This window comes from Thermobia domestica, chromosome 15 (genome assembly GCF_964235325.1).
Source record: "Thermobia domestica chromosome 15, izTheDome1.hap1.1, whole genome shotgun sequence".
Classification (NCBI taxonomy): Eukaryota; Metazoa; Arthropoda; class Insecta; order Zygentoma; family Lepismatidae; genus Thermobia; species Thermobia domestica.
Genome location: NC_137468.1, coordinates 141,935,039 through 141,959,037, shown reverse-complemented (window position 1 = coordinate 141,959,037; position 23,999 = coordinate 141,935,039). Strand labels below are relative to the sequence as shown.

General features: G+C 34.0%; 1 protein-coding gene across 3 annotated transcripts in view; it reads right to left on the bottom strand.

The window, feature by feature from the left end:
• DCX-EMAP (Doublecortin-domain-containing echinoderm-microtubule-associated protein) overlaps positions 1-21,915 on the bottom strand; it is a 386,324-nt gene extending 364,409 nt beyond the window's left edge. For all 3 annotated transcript variants that reach the window (XM_081740217.1, XM_081740218.1, XM_081740219.1), the window contains exon 1: positions 20,806-21,915. In XM_081740217.1, coding sequence (XP_081596343.1) covers positions 20,806-21,657 — 852 coding nt within the window. In that variant the 5' untranslated portion in view covers positions 21,658-21,915. The remainder of the gene's footprint in view (positions 1-20,805) is intronic.
• Positions 21,916-23,999: the final 2,084 nt, after the last annotated feature.

The window sequence follows — 23,999 nt, the reverse complement described above, 5'->3', positions numbered from 1 at the left end:
AAATATTACCTAGGTACATGGCACCATTTTTTCTATGAATCAGTAATACATACAAAAACTTTACATTTCCTAATGAAACTATATGCATTAAGGGATCACTTAAAAGAGTGGGGGAACTGCCCCTCTTGCACCCCTAATTGCCGCCCCTGGAGATAACTATGCAGATAACTTAAATTGGAAATCAATAAACATCGTTTTCAACCCATGAATCATTTCCTTGTATTGCAATTGGTGAATAAAATATGTATATTTTTAGTACTATTATTTCCAGTTTGATCTCCCTTTATAGTTTTATTACTTTCAGAAATTTGAAAAACATTATTGGTATTAAAATAGAATGTTAAGATAAAAATATAGAGAAAGTACAAATGAATTGATTTTCAATGTGCATGGGATTGGGTGGGATAAATAACCTCACTTACTGCACGTATCTCATGTTTACAAGGAGAAATATCTTTCAAAGCCTTAGTATGACGTATGTTCTTTCGAAGGCATTCTGGTTTGGAAAATTTTATTGGAATCCAAGCAACAAGCCCGCGTTTCCTGCAAGAGAAAAAGTTCCATGTATGTCTACAGCTATATAATTATGCTACATAAATATTTTGATTTACTTTATTGAGAAATCACTTCTTTTCCTGCTTGATTTAATTTTTACAAATTAAGAGCTTTTAGATTAATTCATTCCGAGAGTCATAAGCATGAAAATATAATTAAAACAATATGAAATCTCGGAATTAATTTTAATGAAGGATAAAAATTCGATCTTATTCCCCATCAAATTATAATACGCTAACGGTCTTGAATGCCTTAGTCATTTATGCTTTCAAGCCCATTGATCGATATGGGAAATTATATTTCTGATTTCTCTCTAAATAAACAACATATTTGTATTTGAATGTATTGGAAATTCTTTTCTAATTTCTATCAAAATGTATCATCTCATTATGTCGGTCGTAATAACAACCCTATTTAGAATGGCCACATAACATACATTTCCTACGTCAATTACGTTCACAATGTATGAGTACTTCTAAGGAAGCCAATGTGTCATTGAATGTATAAACTTTTCGTTAACACAGCACTTTACAGTTTATATTCGTTGCCTAAAATTGAACTAATAATCTAACCAAGACATTGATGGTGGATGGAATACATTAATAAAATGGAAACTATCCGAAGGGTATATAACCCTAGTTGGAAACCTTATGGAAGACCGATTGGTGAGGAGACGAACAGAGACTCTGATTTAATGTTTAATTGCCAATCGCAGGCGGAAGTGAAACTATTAAATTCTTGGTACATGTTCGAAATGAACCTACTGTTGCAAGAAGATGAATTGCTTCTTTAAACTTATTGTTAAACATAATACATTTATACGTATCTGAACTCTCAAAATGCATAATCTTACAATATCTGAAGAACCAGTTCAAAATGCTTTATCATAATAACAAAATAAAAGTTTTTTTTAAAACTACCATGTAAAATAAAGTACTCAGATAGATAAAGCTAGTTTAAATATGGTAATTCTACACATTACTCAAAGTACATTCGTATGAAGTAAGAAAAGTAATAAAAACCACTATAGTAATATTTGTTATAATAATCAAGGTTCCCCATGATCCATGGTATATTTAACTCCTAATATATTCCTATTACACTACCATGCCTTAATCACACTGTAATACCGCTCCTCGTGTGAGCTCAAGCAGTACCGGACGTGGTCCGAAAGAAGATGGGTGACAGTTTGCACTGACCAGATAATGTTGGCATTGTGGCGTCCGCTCAGCATAATGAGGAAAGTTGGGGAAATACTTGAAAGAAAGTACTAGCAAACTTCGGTCAAGAAAGCGAGTTAATGGTGAGCCGACTCGATGTACGGAACACATATCAACCCATGAACTTGAGTGACACAAGTCTACTGGTAAGCGCTATCCTCCAAGGGGCTGTAGCAGTGTAGTTTTTTTTTTTAATTCTTCCAATAAAAGTACTAACTACTTATAAATTTATTCAATATATTTCACTTGAAATACCATCACTCCCTTGGTGTTATCTTTGTAAAAATTGTATATTTTTTGTGCAAACATTCAATTGCCGACTGGCTTAATTGATTCAACTAATTTCTCCTTGATTCTCCCTACCCTAAAATTTCGACTACATTGCACGTCGTGACTCGCTTATGGGTACCTCTTGAACCAACATAGACGTAAGACCAAAATTGCAGACAATGGTAGTATTCTATCTTAAGAAAATACTGTATTATTGTACTCTATAAAATATATACCGATTATCAAATTAATTTTGTAAATAAAATGGCGAACTTTATGGAGAACCTGGTAAGGAAGAATGACCGGTCATTCCTTTCTAGACGAGTAAAATAAATATTTTATTCTAATGTTTTTTTTTTTAAAGTAAAATTCCAACAGTCGCTGTGAAATAGCAGACATGGCACAAATTGGTATAGTTTTATCAAAAATTTAATAAACAAATCTCTCATTAAACGTGAAAGTACTCTTCTACTATCCACATACGTATGCTACGGAGTTGCACAAATAAGTGTTAGCGGTGGCTCAGTGGTTGAGCGTTCACTTCTGGTGCATAAGGTTCTTGGTTCGATTCCAGCTCGCTCCAAGTGGACTTAGTGGTGGACAAACACACGTGCGTGGGTTTTCTCGGGATTTTCCCGTTTCCTCCCACTTTCTTCATTCCAATACTTCTTCATTTCAATCATCCCCGTCTTTTTTAGCCTATCCGGCATAAGCGTAAAACTCAAAAGATTTCAAATGAGTGTACTTACGATGACTTGATATCTGTACAGATTTTGATCGAATGGGGGTGCGGGGATTACTATTACATGTAGAAATTATTTCTTTTTGCTGACTAAATGGCTGAGGTATCCAGACATCTCGCTCCATTTTTTTCTTTTAAAATCTTTTTCTTCGGTTGTAGAACGGGACGTCAAATACCAGGCAAGTTTTAAGACTTAACGTAATATTTAATGTATGTCCCTATCACGCTTCATTTTTACTGAACGTAATACATACAAGACCAGAATTGTGTGAAAATAGGAATAAGAGTCACCGTATATTAAAGATAAACAGGTAGCAGTATCACGTGTACACCACGTGAAGAAGTGTGGTTTGTATAGCATGATATTTTCTCAATATTGAAACCGATAATAGTAGTAGATTTCTACCGCTTCCGATTTTAGTGGCAGACTAAAAGTATTTGAGAACAAGATCGTAAGACGAATATTCGGACCCAAGAGGAACGGGAATGAGGAGTGGCGAGAACTTCATAACGAGGAACTAATAATTTAGCATTTAGGATCATCAAGATGACGAGGCTCAGGTGGGCAGTCATGTAGCGAGAATGGAAGAAGGTAGGAATGCTTTCAAAGTTTTAACTGTAATCCAATCTTAAAACGACCATTACGAAGATCTAAGTACAGGAAAGAGGACAATATTAAGATGGATCTCGCAAAAAATAGGAATACAAAGTAGAAACTGGATCCAGTTGGCTAAGGATAAAAGTCAATGGAAAGCTTTAGTGAACGCGGCTTTGAACCTCCGTGTACCCTAGACCATAGAATTAATTAGTTAGATTGGAATGAAGATATAACAAATTCTCGGAACGTTTAATTGATGGCAGAAAATCCCTTGCTAGAATCTATTACCAATTTTACGCTATATCGATCAACATTAAAAGCGGAAGAGGATGATTTCTGTCACTTCCGGTTTGAATACAGAGTTAAAAGAGAAGATGGTCTATTCTCAGAATGATAAATCGATTCCACGAAAATACTTCTTGTTACCTCTTATCGCTTCTATTCTATGTAAATCAATATTGGAACCGGAAGTTGTACTGGTTTCCTATCACTTACGATTTAGTAGAGTGTTAAAGATGGAGATGAAGCATATTCTTGGATCGGTTAATCGATTGCAGGAAACCGCCCCGTTTTTGTTCTGTAGTGATTCAACGTTAAAACCGGAAATGATTGATTTCTACCTCTTTAGGTTTGAATATTACCTGAAACAACAAACTATTTTCTTAACTTTTGATCCTTTACATTCTGTTAAAAAAAAATAATGGTGACATACAGTATATAGAAAAGATTTGTCAAACTGAAATCCTTAAAATTCAACTGCGATTGTGCGCTTTAAAAGACAGAGTGTATCAAAGAAATATGTTTTGCTATCAATATTGTATGTTAACATATACAATAGATTTCCTTTTATACAACAAACATTCTTTAAAATCTACTATATCTTTGTTTACCCACGTAAATTTTCTTCTGTAGAGCATCCGTACTTTCAGTACATGTATACTAGGTTTAATACCTGGTGGAATACATAGCCTTGGAAAGAAGTGAGGAATATTTCAGATCACAGTGTAATATTAGATTCCTCATTTTATTTTTTCGGAATTGCGTGAACTACAATACACAATGTCGAAATAAATAGACGAGTGTTGCAAAAACTGAAATTGGTGTTTATATCACCAATGGTGCTGTTTATGGTGGTTTATACACCTTCTACAAATGTTCACCAATATATGCCCCTTTGGTGACACGACATACATCCAGACGATACTCGACGTCTTTTTTTGGGGGGGGGGGCTTTCCTCCATTTTCGACAGGTACTAATCATGTACTGCCCCACTGCTACACCCGATCGCAAAGATAATGGACTCGTGCTGCCACACAATATAAACTTGGTGAGTTTTGTGGTTCTTTTTATATATCTTCCACGTGTGTACGTGTAATACTTTTGAAAATGTAGTCTTTTCAAAATGACTGAATCATTTACGCTAACCCTGTATTAAAGATAGAGGAAATCAAGAATCACACAAGAGAAAGAAGGATTCGATTTCTATTGCATAGCACACACTCACTCACTCACACACAAACTTCACAATCATTCACTGTCATCCGTCTCCTTTAGCCTAAAGGGTATATTCGAGGAATATTAAACTAAAAATATACAAGAAAAAGAAAATTATTTTGCAGTTAATCTGAGATTTTCGACAAAACGTTCAACCCTCGTGCACAGACTCTTTGGTAGCTGTAATGTAGTATAATCACTGAGTTTGTGTTATTGCAGAACAAGGCTTTTCTGTAGAGTCACGCAAGTGTCACATGCTTGGTGAAGATCATATATGGCTTTCCTGCTGTAGTGAATTAGCATTTTTAGACACATTTTTCTACGAATTACGTAAAACCGGGTATATGTTAATGCTTATTTGACAGCAAAAATGGACACTTGTCTATACAATATATGTTAAAAGAAATGACCCAGACAGTGGACAGATTTTAGTATAGTTTAATACAATGCTTTACATAAGCATTAATAAATATTCTGTAAAAGAAGACAATTCTGGGTCGGTTACACAGTTTTGCTGATGACTGTAGAGAAAACTTTATTTGAGTTGCACAGTCTATATTAAGAATGTTGTCAGAAGCGACGTTATAGATCTACTTTTATAAGACTATTGTTATTCAATTCTGCACGGATCTGTACAAAACAAACAAAATTTATTGCGAGTGTTAATTTGGATTTGTTAAAAACATCGTTCCAAGTACAAGACATGGTAGTAATGAAATAGTACTGTGAACTATTAAGAAACATTTTCTTTGAATTGGTGTAAAATAGAATGTTACTATGCGTAACCAAAATGCAATTATTTTCCAATTAAAATTATTTAAGATTTGTTTACTACACTCCGTTCTCTTAAGATTATAACTGATGCAGTGATAAATAAAAAAAATCCCTGGTCAGTGCCCTGTTCGGAGCTAAAGTGCGTGATGTTCAGAAAAGAAGATAATTGAAGTGGTAATGATAGCGTGACTTGTGATTAGTAATCAGGGCTTTTTGTATTTGATGCCCAAAGTTGAGCATTCCCGGATAATGTTCTCGTGAGACTAGCTATACACAGCTCGAGTCGAAGCTTTTAGTCTTGAGACTGAAGCCTTAACACATATCTTTCGTTATAGGAACTCGATTTTCTTATAAGAATATTTATATTCTTTCCATCACAAAAAAGGAAACGAATGAGAGAGCCTTAGAAATGGTGGAGAAGAAAATAACAATTTTAGACATTATTAAGAACAGGAAATGAAACTGGCTGGGACATTGACTAAGAAGGAATTGTATTAAAATAAACGTGCTAGAGGATATGGTGAAAGGAAAGAGACGGAAGGGGCAAAGGGGACTACAATTAATGGATGATATAAAGACAAAAAATTGTACAGGAAAACGAAGAGATTAGCGGAAGATCGGGGAGCTTCTCAGTTGTGGTAAGTGACCTGCCAATACGGGCAGAATACCTATGATGATGATGATGATGATTATGATTCCATCACAAACGAAGAATGATTTGTGGTAGTAATTTAAGTTCTAGATACGAAAAACATTTGTTTAGATTTAGAGGATTCTCGGCTAAAAAATGTAAATGATCACAATTCAATTATTTTTATCTGAAAGGAGTTGATTTTGAGTTTAACGTCCCTTTCAGCAGCGAGGCTATATGAGACGTGACATTCTGATTAACGTGGAATCCCAACCACATGAGCTCCCACCGGGAATTTTTCTGAAACGAGGATGAGGGTTGAGTCCAGAACATAAAGAACTGGAAGACATGTACGTATGTTACACATACTTTAGACCAGGCATGTCAAACTCGTGGCCCGCGGGCCGCATGCGGCCCGTTTATGTCTCACTATTTATTTTGCATAAATAAATAAATTAAAAGAAGGAAACACGCGGCCTGCTGACATCTCAAATAACTTTTAAATGGCTCCATATAAAAAACCAGTTTGACATACCTGCTTTAGACTTTAATTGTAGTACAAAATTTTAAAAACCTAAACTTAGTTCAAACTAACTTAAATACTAGTTCATCTCACGGGAAGTTTTATGAGATAGTATTTGAATCTTATCCCCCCCTTATGGTACACATTTCATTGAAAATATGATAAAAACCTGTAAGATAACGTATTTTTGGCATACATTTTTGAACCCCCCTTACGCACTTAGGATACTATTCTTAATTAATATGACATGATAAAATAATGCTGGAGTAGAAACAAACTATATTTCAAATTTCATTTGAAACAACTAAGAAGTTTTCCGTGATGCAATCACAAGCAACAGACAATGTCGATTTCAACGTAGTGAGAAAATATTGAAATTGTTCTTTGCCCCTTTGAAAACGGAATTTAAGAACGTGCTCGGTCGCATGTTTGCTTTATTGTAATGAACAGTTCATATATTGAGCTTTATCTTCCTAACCTGAAGGATTCTTGAGATATTGTTAATATTGAACCTCCAACTGCTGTTAGTATACACTCTTTAATCAAAATGATAATTGAAGTCTAGGTTGAGATAGGTATTAAGTGTTCCAACATTAATTTCAAAGTTTTCAGTCATTTTCCTTCATGCAATCACTAACAATAGACAATGTTGCTTTTAATGTGCAGAAAAAATACAGAAAATCCCCCTTTCCCCTTAACCCTCCTATGGCCTTTTAAATCTACACACGCTCGTCCTTGGGGTCTATCTGGCCCCAATTATTTACTTTCTCGTAAGGACATTCAAACATTAAAGATAGACTAAATAAAACTTAATCTAATGTCTTGAGGTGGCTTAATACTACTACTACTACTACTACTACTACTACTACTACTACTACTACTACTACTAATAATAATAATAATAATAATAATAATAATAATAATCATCATCATTAGTAGAAAAATACAATATTAGACATTGGGGTCAATATGACTCCAAGGTCTGATGTGTTACCTTTTTATTTAACAACGTTATTTAAAATAATTAACTTTTAATATTTGCATTACATAAAGAAGTAGACTAAGTCGAATAATACTAAAATAATCCGTAACCGAAAACATCGTACAAAAAAAATATTATTTATGAAATAGGCGTCCGGTGGGATCATATTGACCCCAAGACCATAGGAGAGTTGAAACAGGAATTTTCAAAAACGTTTCGATACGTTTGCGCTTATTTTAAATTACCACACTGAGAAAAATCCATTTCCGTATCCGTTTATTCAAATATACGGAATCCTTATGTGTACTACAGAAATCTGTACGGAGCATATGTTATTCATATGCTACATACGTACTGTCCTTTCTACGCTTAGATGTTATATCATGTTGCTGCAGAATCTCTTACATATAGCAGTCTTTCGTATATTATATACGTCAGCTATATGTTATATACGTCCATGTATATGTGAAATCCTGACCGCCCATATACAGTTATTTCTTTCATACGAAAAATACGTTTACTTGGAACACTTAAACGGAATATACGTTTTCAGTTATATGTTTGCTACAGGATGTCACATAGAGTTGGTTGTACGTTAAGTGCAAAAACTACAGGATTTATGCATGTAACCTACGTTTTTAAGTACACCACATGCGTTTATTTTTTTCACAGTGCACTTTAACTGCCGAGCTTCATCTGCTTAATACCAGGATTCATCTGGTACTCTATTCTGGGGAAAATATTTGAATTCCCATTACGTACCGGAGCATATATATGTTTAGAAAAAAGAACATTTCCTATTTTTTATTTTTTATTAATTTTTATTTATTTATTTATTTATTTTGAAACAAGCCGCGACAGTTAGAATGGCACGTACCAAGATGACAGCTAGGAAATCTACTGGAGGCAAAGCTCCTCGAAAGCAGCTTGCCACCAGATCTGCAAGAAAGAATGCTCCAGCTACCGGTGGAGTGAAAAAGCCCCATCGTTACAGGCCTGGTACTGTGGTTCTGCGAGAAATTCGTCGTTACCAGAAGAGCACTGAATTGCTCATCCGCAAGCTGCCCTTCCAAGGACTCGTTCGAGAAATTGCACAAGATTTTAAGACAGATCTTCGCTTCCGAAGCTCAGCTGTCATGGCTTTACAGGAGGCAAGTGAAGCTTATCTTGTAGGGCTTTTCGAAGACACCAACTTGTGTGCTATTCACGCAAAGAGAGTCACAATCATGCCTAAGGACATCCAGCTTGCACGCCGTATACGTGGGGAACGTGCTTAAGATTAAAGTTCTGGTATTGAGTTCAAAAACGTTTTCGTAACAAAAGAAGTTTTCTGTCCGAATCTCGCGTTTCTAGATATATTAGCATGGACTGGGCATCTTTGAGTGACTTTTTCATAAAATAGTACATATCTTTCTTTGCCCACTTTCCTCTTTTAAGAGCAGGATTTTTGAAAATGTTAAAGTACGATTTCCTTTATTTTTAATTAAGAGTTTTAACAAATCTCGTACCTACAGCTTAAGCGAGTCCTTACACTAAGTATTTTCTGAACAAATAGTGGGAAATCTTAAAATATATATAGAAATTGTTCCCATTTCACCCTTTAGAAGTGGACTTTTTTTTTTTTTTTTAAAGGTGAAATACATATACCGTTATTATTTTATTTAAGAGTTCACATCTTCAAGTTGTATAAATCCCCACACTGGAGACTTTCTTAATAAATAAATGGAGATTTGGGCATAATAGAAATGTCTCCTCTTCCTCTCCCCACTCAAGTACGGAATTCGCAAAAACGCTGAATCACTATTTGTATTTAAGAATGTAAATACTGAATTTCACGTCTCCAACGTAAGCGAAATCCCATATTCGACACTGTGAACAACTAAAGGGAAATGCCAATACTATGGAAATTGTCCCATTTTACTCCTTAGGAGAGGAATTTCAGGAAAAGCTTAAGTACAGTGCAGCCCTTATTTTTAAATAAAACTGTATATACCAAATTTCAGGTGTCCAACTTAAGCGAATCCTCATATTTAGCGCCTTCTGATTAAACAAAGGGAAATTTTTAGTATTTTAGAAATTTCCTCCTTTCCCTCCTTAGTGACAGAACTCTCAAAAGCCCTGAAGCAAGCTTAGCCATCCTTTACTTCCTTTAGGAAAAGCATTTCTAAAATCCTTCTTTATTCCTTGCTTTCGTGACTGAAGGAATATTGTGTTGAGATTTCATGTTTCTATCTATAGTAGTATGCCCTGGACGATGATAAGTCACTCACGTCTACTTTTTTATATAACAATGTAGCGATATATTACTTTGTTACCCCTGTTACAATATTGTTTCTGGTTACCAAGTATTGCCTAACCTGTTAGGGGATGTTATATTTATGGAAGACATCCTTATCTCTAGGGGTGTTATCGTTGTCTTACCCCTACAGTACTTTTTCCAGATTGTAAGTCATGTAACTACAAGCTTGATTCAAATTATTTAAGATATTCCAGAGTTATGCTGGAACATTTATACATAAATATACACATAACCATTTTTATGTATATTGAAGTTTTCTTGCAACTTTGCTATTTACTGAACCAAGACAAAAAAGACTAATATATTACAATTGCAAGTCCAGCAGTTTTGAAAATTCTACTTTTAAGAGAAAAAAGGGGTAAATTTCTATTATTTTAATTTCACACACACATACAAAATACCTCAGAAATTTCTCGAGTCAGGGAGATGAAACTTGATAGGCTATATTAATTCCTCATCAGTAAAATAATTTGTGTTATGGCTGTTCGTACTTACGTGAAGCAGAGCTCCAATATTGCGTATTCGTTCCAATAAAATTTACAAGAAATATATGCAAATCTGAACGAATTAATTGAAACATGTTTAAAATTCAAGAGCTAATAGTAAATTTATGTTCTTATATTCTTAATCACGGTATGCTATTCTCTGGCTAGTGTTGTAATGACAGCTCTAGTGGGATGTTAGTATGAGTTTCACTTTATTAGATGGCCGGTTATTGTTAGTCACAAATGGCATCAATCTAAGCGCTAAATATTTATTTTGCTCGTTTTCTCAGAAGCTATGGATGAGAATTTACTCTCACGCCTCTCTTTTGTACAGCTCAATGAGAAAAAGTATTGAGGCTTTTCCGCACGAGATGGCGTTACAGTTACAAATCTCAAAGTATATTAGTCGCCGTGGATTAGACCTAATGTCATTGAACATCGAATATTTGAAACTAGTAGAGCGCAAAAAGTGTTAGAATTCTAAGAATTAGATGTAAAGTATTGCGCCTTATAGACTAGTAAACTTTCCCCACAACTACTTTACTTATTCAAAAATAATTTTGATGAAGCTGCAAATATTGCGCAGGCTCTTGAAAACATATTTGCTGTTTATGGGGAAGATACGTTATCAAAAGCAACAACCAAAAGATGGTTCAGTTTTCAGTTGCTTTCATTCTGAAAAATTCAATTTCCAAGATGTTCCTCTAAGGAGGCGACTAACCACAGCAAATGTGACGAATATAACGACAAAAGTCGAGCAAGACTGGCATATAAGCAGTTATGACATTACTAAGGATCAAAAGATCCATCACCATCAATGTTAAACCATATGGAGAAGTGGCTATCAAAAAAATTTCAACATTTAGGTGCCACATGATCTTGCTCAAAATTATTTACGAGATCGAATTTTACTCTGCGGTTCACTACTGAATCTCGAGCCATTTCGAAAGCGGCTCATCACGAGTGATGAAAACAATAACTTATGACAACAATGTGCGAAAAAGATAGTGATCGAAGCGATGAGAAACTTCATAGACTATGGCAAAACCCACTCCGGCTCCAAGGAAGAGTATACTGTGTTTGGTGGGATTAGAAGGACATTCTACATTACAAGTTGCTGCCACCTGTCAGAACGACAGACTTGAACCTGCACTGTTGATAATTATTGCGAGTTGCACCTAACAATTTAACGGAAATGACTGGCATTGGTCAACAGAAAGTGTGACGTACACGGTGACAAGGCCAGACCCTATACATCTTTACCGATCAATCAGATATCGAGAGAAGTTTGCTGGGAGGTTTTAATCCATTGTATATTCCGTACCTTGTACCATAAGACTATCAGTTCTTTCGGTCTCTGCAAAACTTATTGAATGGTATTATATGACCTTCAAAAGAGATCTATGAAAACTACGTATCATAATTGTTTGACCAGAAACTACAGAAGTTTTATAGGGTTGGAATTATGGTATAATGGAAGAAATTGCAGATCACTGAACAAAATGGTGCATAAGTGGTTTCATAATGTTACTTTCAAACAGTAATAAATTGACTCAAGCCTCAATACTTTTTAGACATCCTGATATGTCTTACCTTTGAACAATTGTTTTCCATCATACGCGAATATTTTGAAGAATTTGTACTAAAGTTCATAATCACACTAGTAAAGTGATTTCTTTTTAAAAATTGATATATTGTTTGTATCTCACTTGGAGAGAACGATCCATTGAAGTTTTACTGTATTTTCTATGAATATATTGCCCTGTCCTGATCATACGACCCTGTCTGGATTCCGTATTTTTTTAGTGCATTGCTGGGTTCAATGGTAAAAACTACTGAGTTGAACCTAGGAAGTCACTTCTGAATAAAATCCGGAATACAGTGAGACAAAGGACTATTCTTGGTTAAACTTCTGTCCGACGTTTTATAGTGAAAGATCTATAACAACTACCAGAAGGACAAGTGGAAGGCCTGGTATGGATAAGAGAAGAGGTAGGTACTGAAATTCTCTATAACTATGATACGACTTTCACTCCAGATCATTCAATAAATTTGTTATCAAAAGGGAAATACATACATACGTGAAGAGCATAAACTTACATTTATTTTAATTCAATCAAATATTATTTCATTACTGCATCCCCAGTGCTCACTCTCTTGCAGAAGTGGTCCCAAATAAATAAACATACGTATTGTTAAAGTAGACAGCAGGTTTAGCTGTTACACAAGATTTGTTTCTTATGTGGTATGTAGGATCTTAGCTAGGGTGGACAGTTGATGCAACTACCTTCAAACTCCCTGAAGCTTGAAGTTGTTTGTCCAGATGAATATAGTTCAAGAAGTAAGCAGTCAAGAATATACTAGTAATGTGAACTCAACTTAGGCCTCCCCTTTATCAGGGTTCCTGCTACGGTTCTGGTGCTGTATTATGATAGACATATTGCCGACCAATATGTATCAGTTATATATATATATGATCATTCATAGCATCTGCAAGTGGCAAATCATGTCAAAAATAAAGTGGGTTTAGTAAATAAAAATATACCATGATCGAAGCAGCATATAAATTAAGTCAAACATTTTACACAATACTTTCTGTAGTATGTATAACAAAAGATTGGAGTACTTTTATGGAACGACTATTTCGAAATTTTCTTCTGGACTTCTGTTCCAACGATGGAACAAGTGCTTTCATAATCAATATACATGATATGCCATAAAACAAGTTGATTTGAGTAACGAGAGAAATAATATATAAACTAAAACACATTTTTTGTAGGAGAAGGCTGGTCATAAACTGGTTAGGATCTCTTTTCGGAACCAGAGGAGATCTAGATCTAAGCTTTAACCCTTTCACAACTGTGATTGTTTCAACAGTTTTACTCACTTTTCTTTGGACGTCTCTACCTCCTATCGTAATTAACACAGACTAAGGGCTTATATTTTGTTTTATTCGTAACAGGATAAAGTTTTAAATGGATGTAACTACTATTGTATCAGTCACTGGGCTAACTCAAATGGTGTTACAATAAAAACTGAACTTCATTTCTTTCAGGACAATTTAATAAAAATTAAATATAGCGCGTTATATTAGAAAATATGAATTTCAGGCATCTTCTTCTTCCTGATGATAATATTTGGAAATATGAAATGTAATAAAAAAGACTAATACAAATACAATTGCTAAAATACTAGCAGTAAATCCAGAATTAATGCATTGCGTGTAACGATACTTCAGATATTTACATTTTTCTTTGAAACAATGCTAAAATTAAAACTTATGCAATAATAATGTCTTGTGGAAAGTGTTGTTACGGTTCTATCGAATTTAAAAGAATCGTAAATTCTGAAAGGACAGTCGTATCAATGCGCACTAACTTGTAAAACAATCACACTTTGAAGTTTATATTGGCGACGATCTGCGGCTGTGAAGTGTCAGATCCCCAAATATGTTGTGTCGAGTTCAAAATCTCTTGGAACTGTTTCTGGAATTCCAGAATTGTATATTGATGATATATTTTTCTTTCTCTTACGCCATGCCCGTTTAGAGAAGATATCATTATAAACTTCTGCTTTAACATCCCTTCACAACCAGAACTCGCAGACTAAATGTGAAAATGCGTGATTGTCTTGTTGAAAGGAAACAGAATTATGTATATCTGGTGGTACCCTCCTTCAGACAAGGCATTGTTGAATGCAAAGTTTAATAAGATGCTGTTTGGTTACAGAAGATTCATTTCTTGACTTGAAAAAACTAGATTTGAGGTCTACAACTTATGGTTGCGTAATGTACGCCTTGTACGTATTGTGCATAATTTATGTGTGCCTAATAGACCACTCTGGTACTATAACGAACGAACAGTTTGGTAAGAGGATGATGATTTGCAGAAGATTTATTTCTTGGCCTGAAATGTTTCCAGATATGAGAGCTGCAACTTGTGATCATGGAGAGAAGTTAAAACATAGCATATGTTGAAAAAATCATAAATATGCATAAACTACAGTGGGAAATCTCTTTGGTTACTTAGAACATTCCAAGTGGAAGTAGTTAACATGTGATTTTGAGACTCAGCGAAAGATTATTGCAGTATTTGGGCATCAATTGAGTTAAAGATATGGGGTTAAACAGCTCCGCGAAGTTTCTTACGTAAAGTGGAAACGAACAGTATATTCCCATTAGTAAATTATTTTGTTCAATAACTTGGAAATTAACTGACCAGTTGGAATACGATTTTCTGGTATGTCCACAGATATTAGTAATTCTATGTCAAGAAATGTTAATTCAAGTTGGTAATTTTATTTCGATTTTATTGATGAATTAAAATCTATCGTTGTGAAAGTATCTTTGCTTACAACTGTAATAAGATTATTACGTAAGTATAACCTACGCTGTAATGGGGAAACGTTTTTATATACAACTAGAGATGTATATTATAAGTGCAGTATCAAGTGCAACATAATCTTTTAACTTTTAGCAACTGCAACTTAAATGCTGAAAGATGGAAAACTTGAGCTAGAGTTACTTTGCAAAACGAGGCAATTTTATTGTTTTAATTTTGAATTCGTTGACATGTATAAAAGTAAGAGATAACACACTGAATTGCATCCAGTTGAAATGCATATTCATAAATTTATTATTAGTCTGGTACAGAACATAATGCAGCACAAATGTGCCAATAAGCAAATATTAAAATACTTTAAATTAGCAAAGCTTATATATGTGCATTAATATCAGTCTTAACAAAACTTCCTGGCTGGTATTTTCTTGATTTAAGAACTCAGATTAACATGTCTTTATCATTGAAAAAGTTTTTACTTCCATCGTTGATTCTGTTCAAATTACCAACATTTTATATATTTTCTTAGACATTAGTTACATGGTTATCTAAATGCATGCGCTAGATTTATTTTAAGTACTGGCTACATTTGTCGCAATTATTATGAGTGGGAACATAATAAGAGAAAAAACGGTTAGTGTTCATAGGAAAAAACGTCCTTTCATATCATTATTTTTCTGAATACGTGTAAGTCGATTTTTCTTTCTTGTATTGTAATTGTCAGGAGTCTCACATGTGTGTTTAGTTTACTATATGCAACTTTATTTTATAGGGGAAAAGATATGTTCTGTTGATTATTTCTCTTTGAAAAGTTTTGACTTTAGTAAGATCTTTTGAGAATGCAATATTTCATCACTGATATGATTTAGAGCTTTCTAAAGAGTACAGCACACTACAATAAAACCTGTTAACTTGGCTATCGCCTCTATATTGGCCTCTGAAGTGGCTTGCAGAAATTACAACATTTAAAATATAATGTGCAAATGTCAAACTAATATTGATATTTATTATACTCGCTATGTTTTATATAGCGTGCTTATGATTAATATTTACCATATATTACTTATAAAATGCAAGATTAAATGAAAGCAATAACTTGTTATTCCATTATAAGTATATTATAGTCTATAATAGTTTTTATCAGTCTAAGTAAGCGAGTTTTTAATGCAACCGGTAGTGGCCAACACAGACAGGTTCTCTGTACGATAGTGGTATAGAACAGTTCAGTACAGAAAAGGTGTTTGTGTAAAAATTTTACACGACTTCTATATTAAAATAAAACTCTCTGTTAAATAGTCTTGAATGTAGGTGATGTGATTATCCTTTCTCTTTTAGTTAAGTCTGACCAAAACTATTGCGAAATGAGTTTCGATTAAAACGTATGAGTTGATTACAAAATTATCTGCGAACCCACCGATTCAACACTTATTTCTATTAATAGTTACACTTTAATCGTCAGATGCATCATGTCCCTCTTTCTCAAAATCCAAATTAAAAATAACTGCACGTTTCATGTTTATTTTCAAACCCATGTAAGTACTCAAAACGGAAGGTAAAGTAATCCAATTTATTAACATCAAATAGAATTAACAGAGGAAAATTCATACATAATCTCATAATGTATTAGGGTGCATTCTTTAGTAGGGAAAAGAATAGACTATAGGTAAGAGCTTCAAACTAAAGTAGGAATTGCAACTGTTTAAATGCAAGAAATGCTTGTGTATTCAAACTCCTGGCTATCTGCTGGTATGCTATTATATTCCTAATTGTCAAATCGTAAATTTTAATGCTTTAGTCCGTAATACAGACATTGCAGAGATAAAGAAGGTAACGTTTTATATGCTTCAATTTCATAATACACAAGACGGGCTAATTTTTGTAAGTGTTCTCGGGTTATCACGCAGGTGAAGATATTGACATCCGGCGTTCCGAATGCAGACATTGCATTCATCTTCAGGGATTGTGAAGATTAATACAATGTCTGCATTCCATGAAGATGAATGCAATGTCTGCATTCGAAACGTTGGAAGTCATTATCTTCACCTGGCTGATATCCCAAGAGCATACTAAAATCACGTCACCCGAAAAAATACAATTATTTCGTCAACTCTGACAAATACATATACAAAAATCTTGGTGGCTGCTTGTAAATATTCAAATTCCATGAAGCCAGAGACAAATAAAGAATAAATTTAAACTACTGTTTTCAAAAATAAGTTTATCACATGTAATTTCAATTCGAGTTTAGTCAATCTTGTTTATGCTAGTTTATCTTCTTTACGACTCGTCATGTTGAAAAGTTACCTATGTAACATTTGCATGCCACTGTAATCTCCTTCACACACTACAAAACTGTCTTGATGTTTCGTTTATACTTTCTACTGTTTCTAGTAAGAGTCAATATATAAATTAACATCCGATTTATTGACCATACTATAAAGCTTATTATTTCATATCAAATTTGTTCTTGTATTAATGCAAAATTTTAATATAAGAATATTTACATAACAGTGGCAGCTCATGTGCTTTAAGCCCCACATTAAGTTGTAGATATTAGTCTTACATAACCTCATTACTGAAAAGAACACTAGATTTCAATCCAACTAGCCAAGTAATAATTATGTAGAACAATCGTATCATTTTGTTGTGAAAAGAAAATGTATTGTAAAATAAATACTTCTAATAGCAGTAATCTTACAGTATACTTTTCAAAGTATTAATCTTGCACTTACTTACACGTCAGTAACAAGATCTGTTATAACCATAATTAACCTTGTACTACTAAAGAATTTACAGTTATAATCCTCAATACAATTTTAAGAAAAAAAGGCTGTGTATAAAAGTAAATGTAACGGGAGTTCAGTTTCCTCTCAGAAACAAAACATATAAGCAAAATTTGGAGGGAAGTGTCAAATTAATTACATGTTACTTTTCTTATTACTCTCGCAACTAAATGAAAGAACAATGGATGTTGACGTAATGTACAATTAATAAGAAGACTGTGTATGTTTTTTAATAATATTATGCACGAACAGCAATATGTGTAACTTGTGCAATTGACGTGTAAAACACATATGACAATAATAAAGTGCAAAAGTGTATTTTCTGTAATCAAGTTCCTTTACCAATAGATTGGTCGAATCAGGATTTAAGTGTTATTAACCTTTTGTTATTAACAAGACAAATGAAAATATTTAAGATTACGATCTAAACCTTGAGCAATCAGTTAATTTAAATATAATTTAGACACACATATACCATATAGAAACCTCTCCCAGTTGTGATTGCAAAATACTGTCAATATGAACGTTTGCTCTAAGGTTTAACAAAGAAAGCAAATTTGGTAAATAACATTTGAGCATGAGTAGTAATGTAAGTACTAGAGAAATATTAATGTTGGCTAATTAAGTTTATGTGAATTGGTAGAGAAATTCACGAAAGGAAAACACAACTTATCTGTACTCTTCTCAATAACTGATTCGTAGTGTATTTTGTACACGAATATAGTTTGATGTTAACAATAGTTAATACAAAGTTTAATAAAATAGTATTTTCAAAGATTTACTTAATTTTGTCATGTTTGTTTGATTTTGTAGTATTACAACCTGCTCCATATTAAGATTAATATTTACAATGTGGTGGAAGTTAAAAAAGAATTCTTTTTCAGTCATTTTGATTCCTAATATAAAGGAAGTCTATTAATTTTATATATTGAAAATGTTTAGTTGAACCGAGTGATAAATTGTTATAATTAGATATTAATGTCCATATACGAAATATTATACTTAAGGATGTCTTCGTGGGAATGTAGGGCTGTAGTATACATTTTATATATACTTTTTTTTTCGTTTGAACAATTAATTATATACAACAATGTAAAAATAAACTATGTAATAGTGTTCGTAAAATTTGAACTCGGAATTACCTTTTTCTACAGAAGCCACTTTTTAAAAAAATTAATGACTAGTCAGTTATTATGCTATAAAGGTCGAAATGTGGAAAAAAAATCTACAGAACTATACGTATATAGAGGATGAATTATACATAGAACTAAATTTGTAGCATTAAATATGTAGGCCTACTTTTTCCGCAATATATTGCATATTGTATTATAAAGACTATAGACAGTTCAAATTCTTGTTCTATATATTATTTTATTGCACAAAATAACTGTTTATTCCATTAATAAATATTCTGAAACTGACAAAAAATGAAAAATCAGAAAGAAAGAAGTTGTATATTAAGTGTTTAGATTCTAATTTTATAAATTGAATATTTAAGGTCGCAAAAAACTATAATGGTTTTAATGTATGATATGATGTTAATATTATTCTTGCACTTTAGTTAGACGTTACTACCAAGTTACGTGTTACTGCCAAGAATAACCTAATCTTCTGTTTTTATTACAGATTTGTTTTAAAAAGATGCATGAAATGAAAAAACCTGAAAATTGGTTCTTGATATACTAATGAAAAAATGAAAGGAGAATAATAAAACTTTCTTATCGGCCGGCAGATTTATAGTTACGAGATCAAACATTATAAATAACATGTTTTGATACAATATTATAAAGTAGGTAGCTGAGGAACATTATGATTCATATTTACAATTAACGCTTAGAGCAATAATTCCGATTTGTATATATTTGTTTCAATGTTTATTGTTTCGTTTGTCGATATGCTATGTATGCAGTTTATCAATAGTTCTAATCTAAATACCGTTCTAAACTCTTAATATGAGTAACAAAAACAATACGTAGGCGTAATTTATATTTTAGATGACAAGTTTTACATGTGTTGAGTTAGTAAATGACTTAAAAACAATATGCGATTATGGAATCTAAAATAAGAATACTAAATGAGTTTAAATCAAGGGCGATTTTAATCTAGCATGATTTTGTCAATAAATTTCATTTAAAATAAAATTACAAAAAGAACTTGTGCTTGAAAACATAATGCAAATTAAGAAGAAACTAAATTTAAAAAGTCATCATAAATTAGTACAAATTTACGATAAAAGTCATAATCAAGTTTTTATTGTTCACTTTCAATGATTAATGGAGAGTGAATTAAATGTTAATTTGACTGCAGTAGTACTGCCTGCTTACACAATGCACATGCGCAGCTCACGTCAATGTTCGGATGAGAGAAATAGGACTAGTTTTTTTATATAAAAAACACTCAAAAACTAATGCAGTGTATTTTTTAAACAATACGAAGCCAAACATATTTTTTATATTTAAATTTTTATAATATATTCTAACTGCATACATAAACGATAGCTTTTGCATTTGAAAAAAAAAACAGTATTCAATCTAATTATGTTTTTTAAGTAAATGATTGTTCATTTCGTTATTGCTTTATTAGGTCGGAATTTGAAAGAATTAATACTACTTATACATAATTAGAGGTACTTTACGATTGTCTACTTTGTACTATCTCTGAGTATTATCTGTAGAATCATAATTAAGATACAAATCACACTTTAACAACACACCCAATATAACTGAATGAGTTAAATTAATGTTTTTATTACACTGGATGAAATATATACCTTGTGTGTGTTAGATTTGTTTGTTTGATATTATTTGGAGATAACGCTGCTCAATTGTTCATCGTGATAATTAATGCGCATGCTTGGTACACTGTAAACTATTTGTTTATTTTGAATTCTCTACGATATTTGATTTACAGCATTTTATCCATGTACGTATGAAATTGAACACTTTCATTCACTAATAAGAGATTAATTATAGCACACCTATATATTTAAAAAATTGGAAATGTATCTCATATGCAAATGAACACGTGACTTTTATTCTCGAATATAAATGATATTTTTCTACTTTTTTTGTGATGTAACACATGCAAATTTTTAAATTTTAATATTCTTACCTTAAATGTTTTGTACGATGAACAGACGTAGGCTCCTCCATCCTCGAGTTCTTCCAACCTGTATTTTCGTTCACCATCCATCGAGAAAAGGTACCGCACCCCGCGGGGCAAGTCCATTCTAAGAGAGAGTTTGTCGAACAAGGCTTCCATGTTAATGATATCCCGCCCCGGTTTAAACCTGAATTCAATGCCTGGGAAGAATGGGTCTCCATTTTTAAAGAAAGTCACTCTCCGAGCTTTCCAGTACGAGATATTAGAGTACTTGCTTGGGACGTCCATCCCGGGCTGAGTGCTGCTGAGTCCCAGCAGGCTATCGTCCTTGGACGTTCCACGATGAGAAGATTTCGCGGTTCGTGTCCGACTTTTGCTGCGCGGTGGCGGTTTCTCACCTTCAACCATCTCGCCACCGCCAAACTCGACGGGGCTGGCCACGCGGGAATGCACGGGCGTGTGCCGTTGCCGACCCCAGTAGGACTCTTTTCGCACCCCTACCGGCCGGAACGACACCTGCCCCTCGTCCTCTTCCTCGTCCACCTCGTCCCGTTGTTTATTATTTCGTGGGTCCTCCACCGAATCTGTGTCCTCAGTTACACTAACTGAGGGTGCCGCCTCGTAATCAACTTTTAAACCTCTTTTGATATCGTCACCACCACGCGATGCATCCCCGTCTATTCGCCTGACCTCACCTTCGCGAAGTGGTGGAGCCGGAAGTGCCGGAAGTTGGTCCTGCTGGATTTGTAAAGTGTCCTGGGATGTTAATGATGAGTCTTGCCCCAACGTTGCTTGTTGGAGCCTACTAGGAACACGAGGTTCTGGGTACTGAGCGAGTTGAGAAACTGGGCGGGTCAACATGACTTTAGGGGGCGCCCTATTTTAAAAATAGGGCGGCACATAGCTGAGTTTCTAACAAAATTGTATCTGTTTTTTTATACTTGCTATGGAGTATAGTCTAATAAGCACCAACACACTACACAGTCACTAACACACTCTCTCTTAACGATATGCTGTCCCAATGTGATAAGTCAATCAGAACAGTCCTCGGAGAACTAGGAAGCAGAAACGTCTTACAACCACTTTGAGATCCTTTGGTTTCTAAAATCCAATTCGTGATCGCTGTGCCACTTCCCTTTATAACTAACGCTCTCGTGTTTCCCCCGTGTTTACATGTATCTTGGTCAGCGCGGTGATGCCAACTTGTTGCACCATTTCTAAACAATACAAGGTCGATTCCGCATGCGTGTGGGTGGTGAAAGTCTCCATCTGGCAACGCTGCGACTAAAAGAACTGTTGAATCTGGGCAAAGGGGAAGGGGTGAAGTGTGGTAGGGAGCAGCGAACGCCAAGTGGGAAGTGACGGCCCAGATTTTTCGGAGCGACCGGACGTGCGATAGGAAGTCTTGGGGACCAATCACGTCTCGCGGAGCGCCACATTGCGTGGTTCAAGCGGGAATCCCCATGGTGGGCGAAACTGCAATGGCCGTACAGGAATGAGTATTAGAATGTGTCACACATACACACCAAAAATAAAAAAAGAAACACTAAAACACGCTGGAAGAAAGGTGATAAATTCCTGCATGACTCACACACGTAACGACCGCCATTTTCTTCCTGCCGTATTTTAAAACTAAGAGACAAGAAAGAATTACGCGTGAAATCTATATTTAAAACTAAAGGGAATATAACGTTTTTGATTGTAATTAAGAGTTTACTTTTACCGTTCTCATATCTGCCGCAAATTAAGATTCAAACAACTGCGTCTAAACGTCACAACGAAAGAAATCTCACTGCATCAGTACAAAATTAATTTTCTGTTTCACGTAACCGTCTTCTAAAAAAAAAAAAAAAAAAAAAATAGAAATGAACCTTTAGCTACATTGATTTTCCATAACTTAGATTAGCATATTCATGAGGGGTCAAACGCGGTATTATTGACCACAGTGGAAATGTACGTTTAAAAATGAAATTCTCCCTATTAACAACTGCAGACAACTTTGCTCACTGCTCTCCTACCATATTTAATTCTACTAGAACTGATATTATTTTCTAATTAACTTCAGATATAAAGCATTTTGTGTGATTTACAATTTAGCAACATTATCCGTGGAATCGAGGATTTTTCAAACTAAATTAGTTTAGATCAACCTTTGTTTAAGATAATATTATGCTATTAGTCTGGTGGAATGGATGAAAAGTCTCAAACTACTTTGATTAAATTGGTGTGTTCCTGTGCTCTAACTAGAGTCTTCTAAAGGTTATCAGTTATCTGCAACCACAGAAAAATTTGTTTTGCTTATTACACAATTCAGGAATTCGTATATTGAATGAAGATACGTACTTTTTAGAATGACTTTTAAAAGCTAAAGTAGCCTGTTGATATCTCTTATTTTTCTCATCCAAGAAGATGTATTTATAAGTGGTTTGTGTGTGTGTTTGTGTGAGTGTCAAGAAAGAGAGAGAGCAAAGTTCTCGTCTGGCATTTCCTCATAGCGTGAAAGGGGAAAGTTTTCCTTTCTGTAGTATTGATCGCATTCGGTGTGAATGATTTTAATATGCAGCCAGCAAGGAGATTCTAACTCCACTCACTCAAAAACCTACTTCAGATCTCCTGTTCTTTTTTAGGGAAAGTGATCTCTCTTTAAAACTTTGCTTGCTAGACAAAGAAAAGAAGGTGAAAAAAAATCTTCCCAAGATGTAATCACGAATATTATCACGTCTTTATGATTCGGATGTGGAGTTGTAGATATTTCGTGACGGTACCTTGTTTATCTTCTTCAATGAAAGATAAGATGATAGTTCATTTCATTTACAGAATCTGTGAGAACTAGGAAAAATAGAGGGGGATTACTTCGGGAATAAGAAGCATTTATTTCGCTCTATCGAGTTAGTGGTTAGAGTTCTGGTTTCGTAACCGGGAGGTTTTCTAGAGATCGCTCCTACGGCAAACCATTCTCATTGTTGATTTCAGGACTTTCTTCTCAATTTTACGAGGCGAATGGTGAGACAGTACTTTCAAATTTAGATCCCTCAACTTCCTTTGCCATTGTAATTGTTGAATTTTAATTATTTCCATATAAATTGTGCTCGAATAGTATCCGGAAGTTTTTCTTAACGCTATTGAAGACCTGGGTCATCTTTGTTTATTAGACCATTGATTTATTGGGATATTATTTTTTCTGTTTCTTATGAAGAACTAGA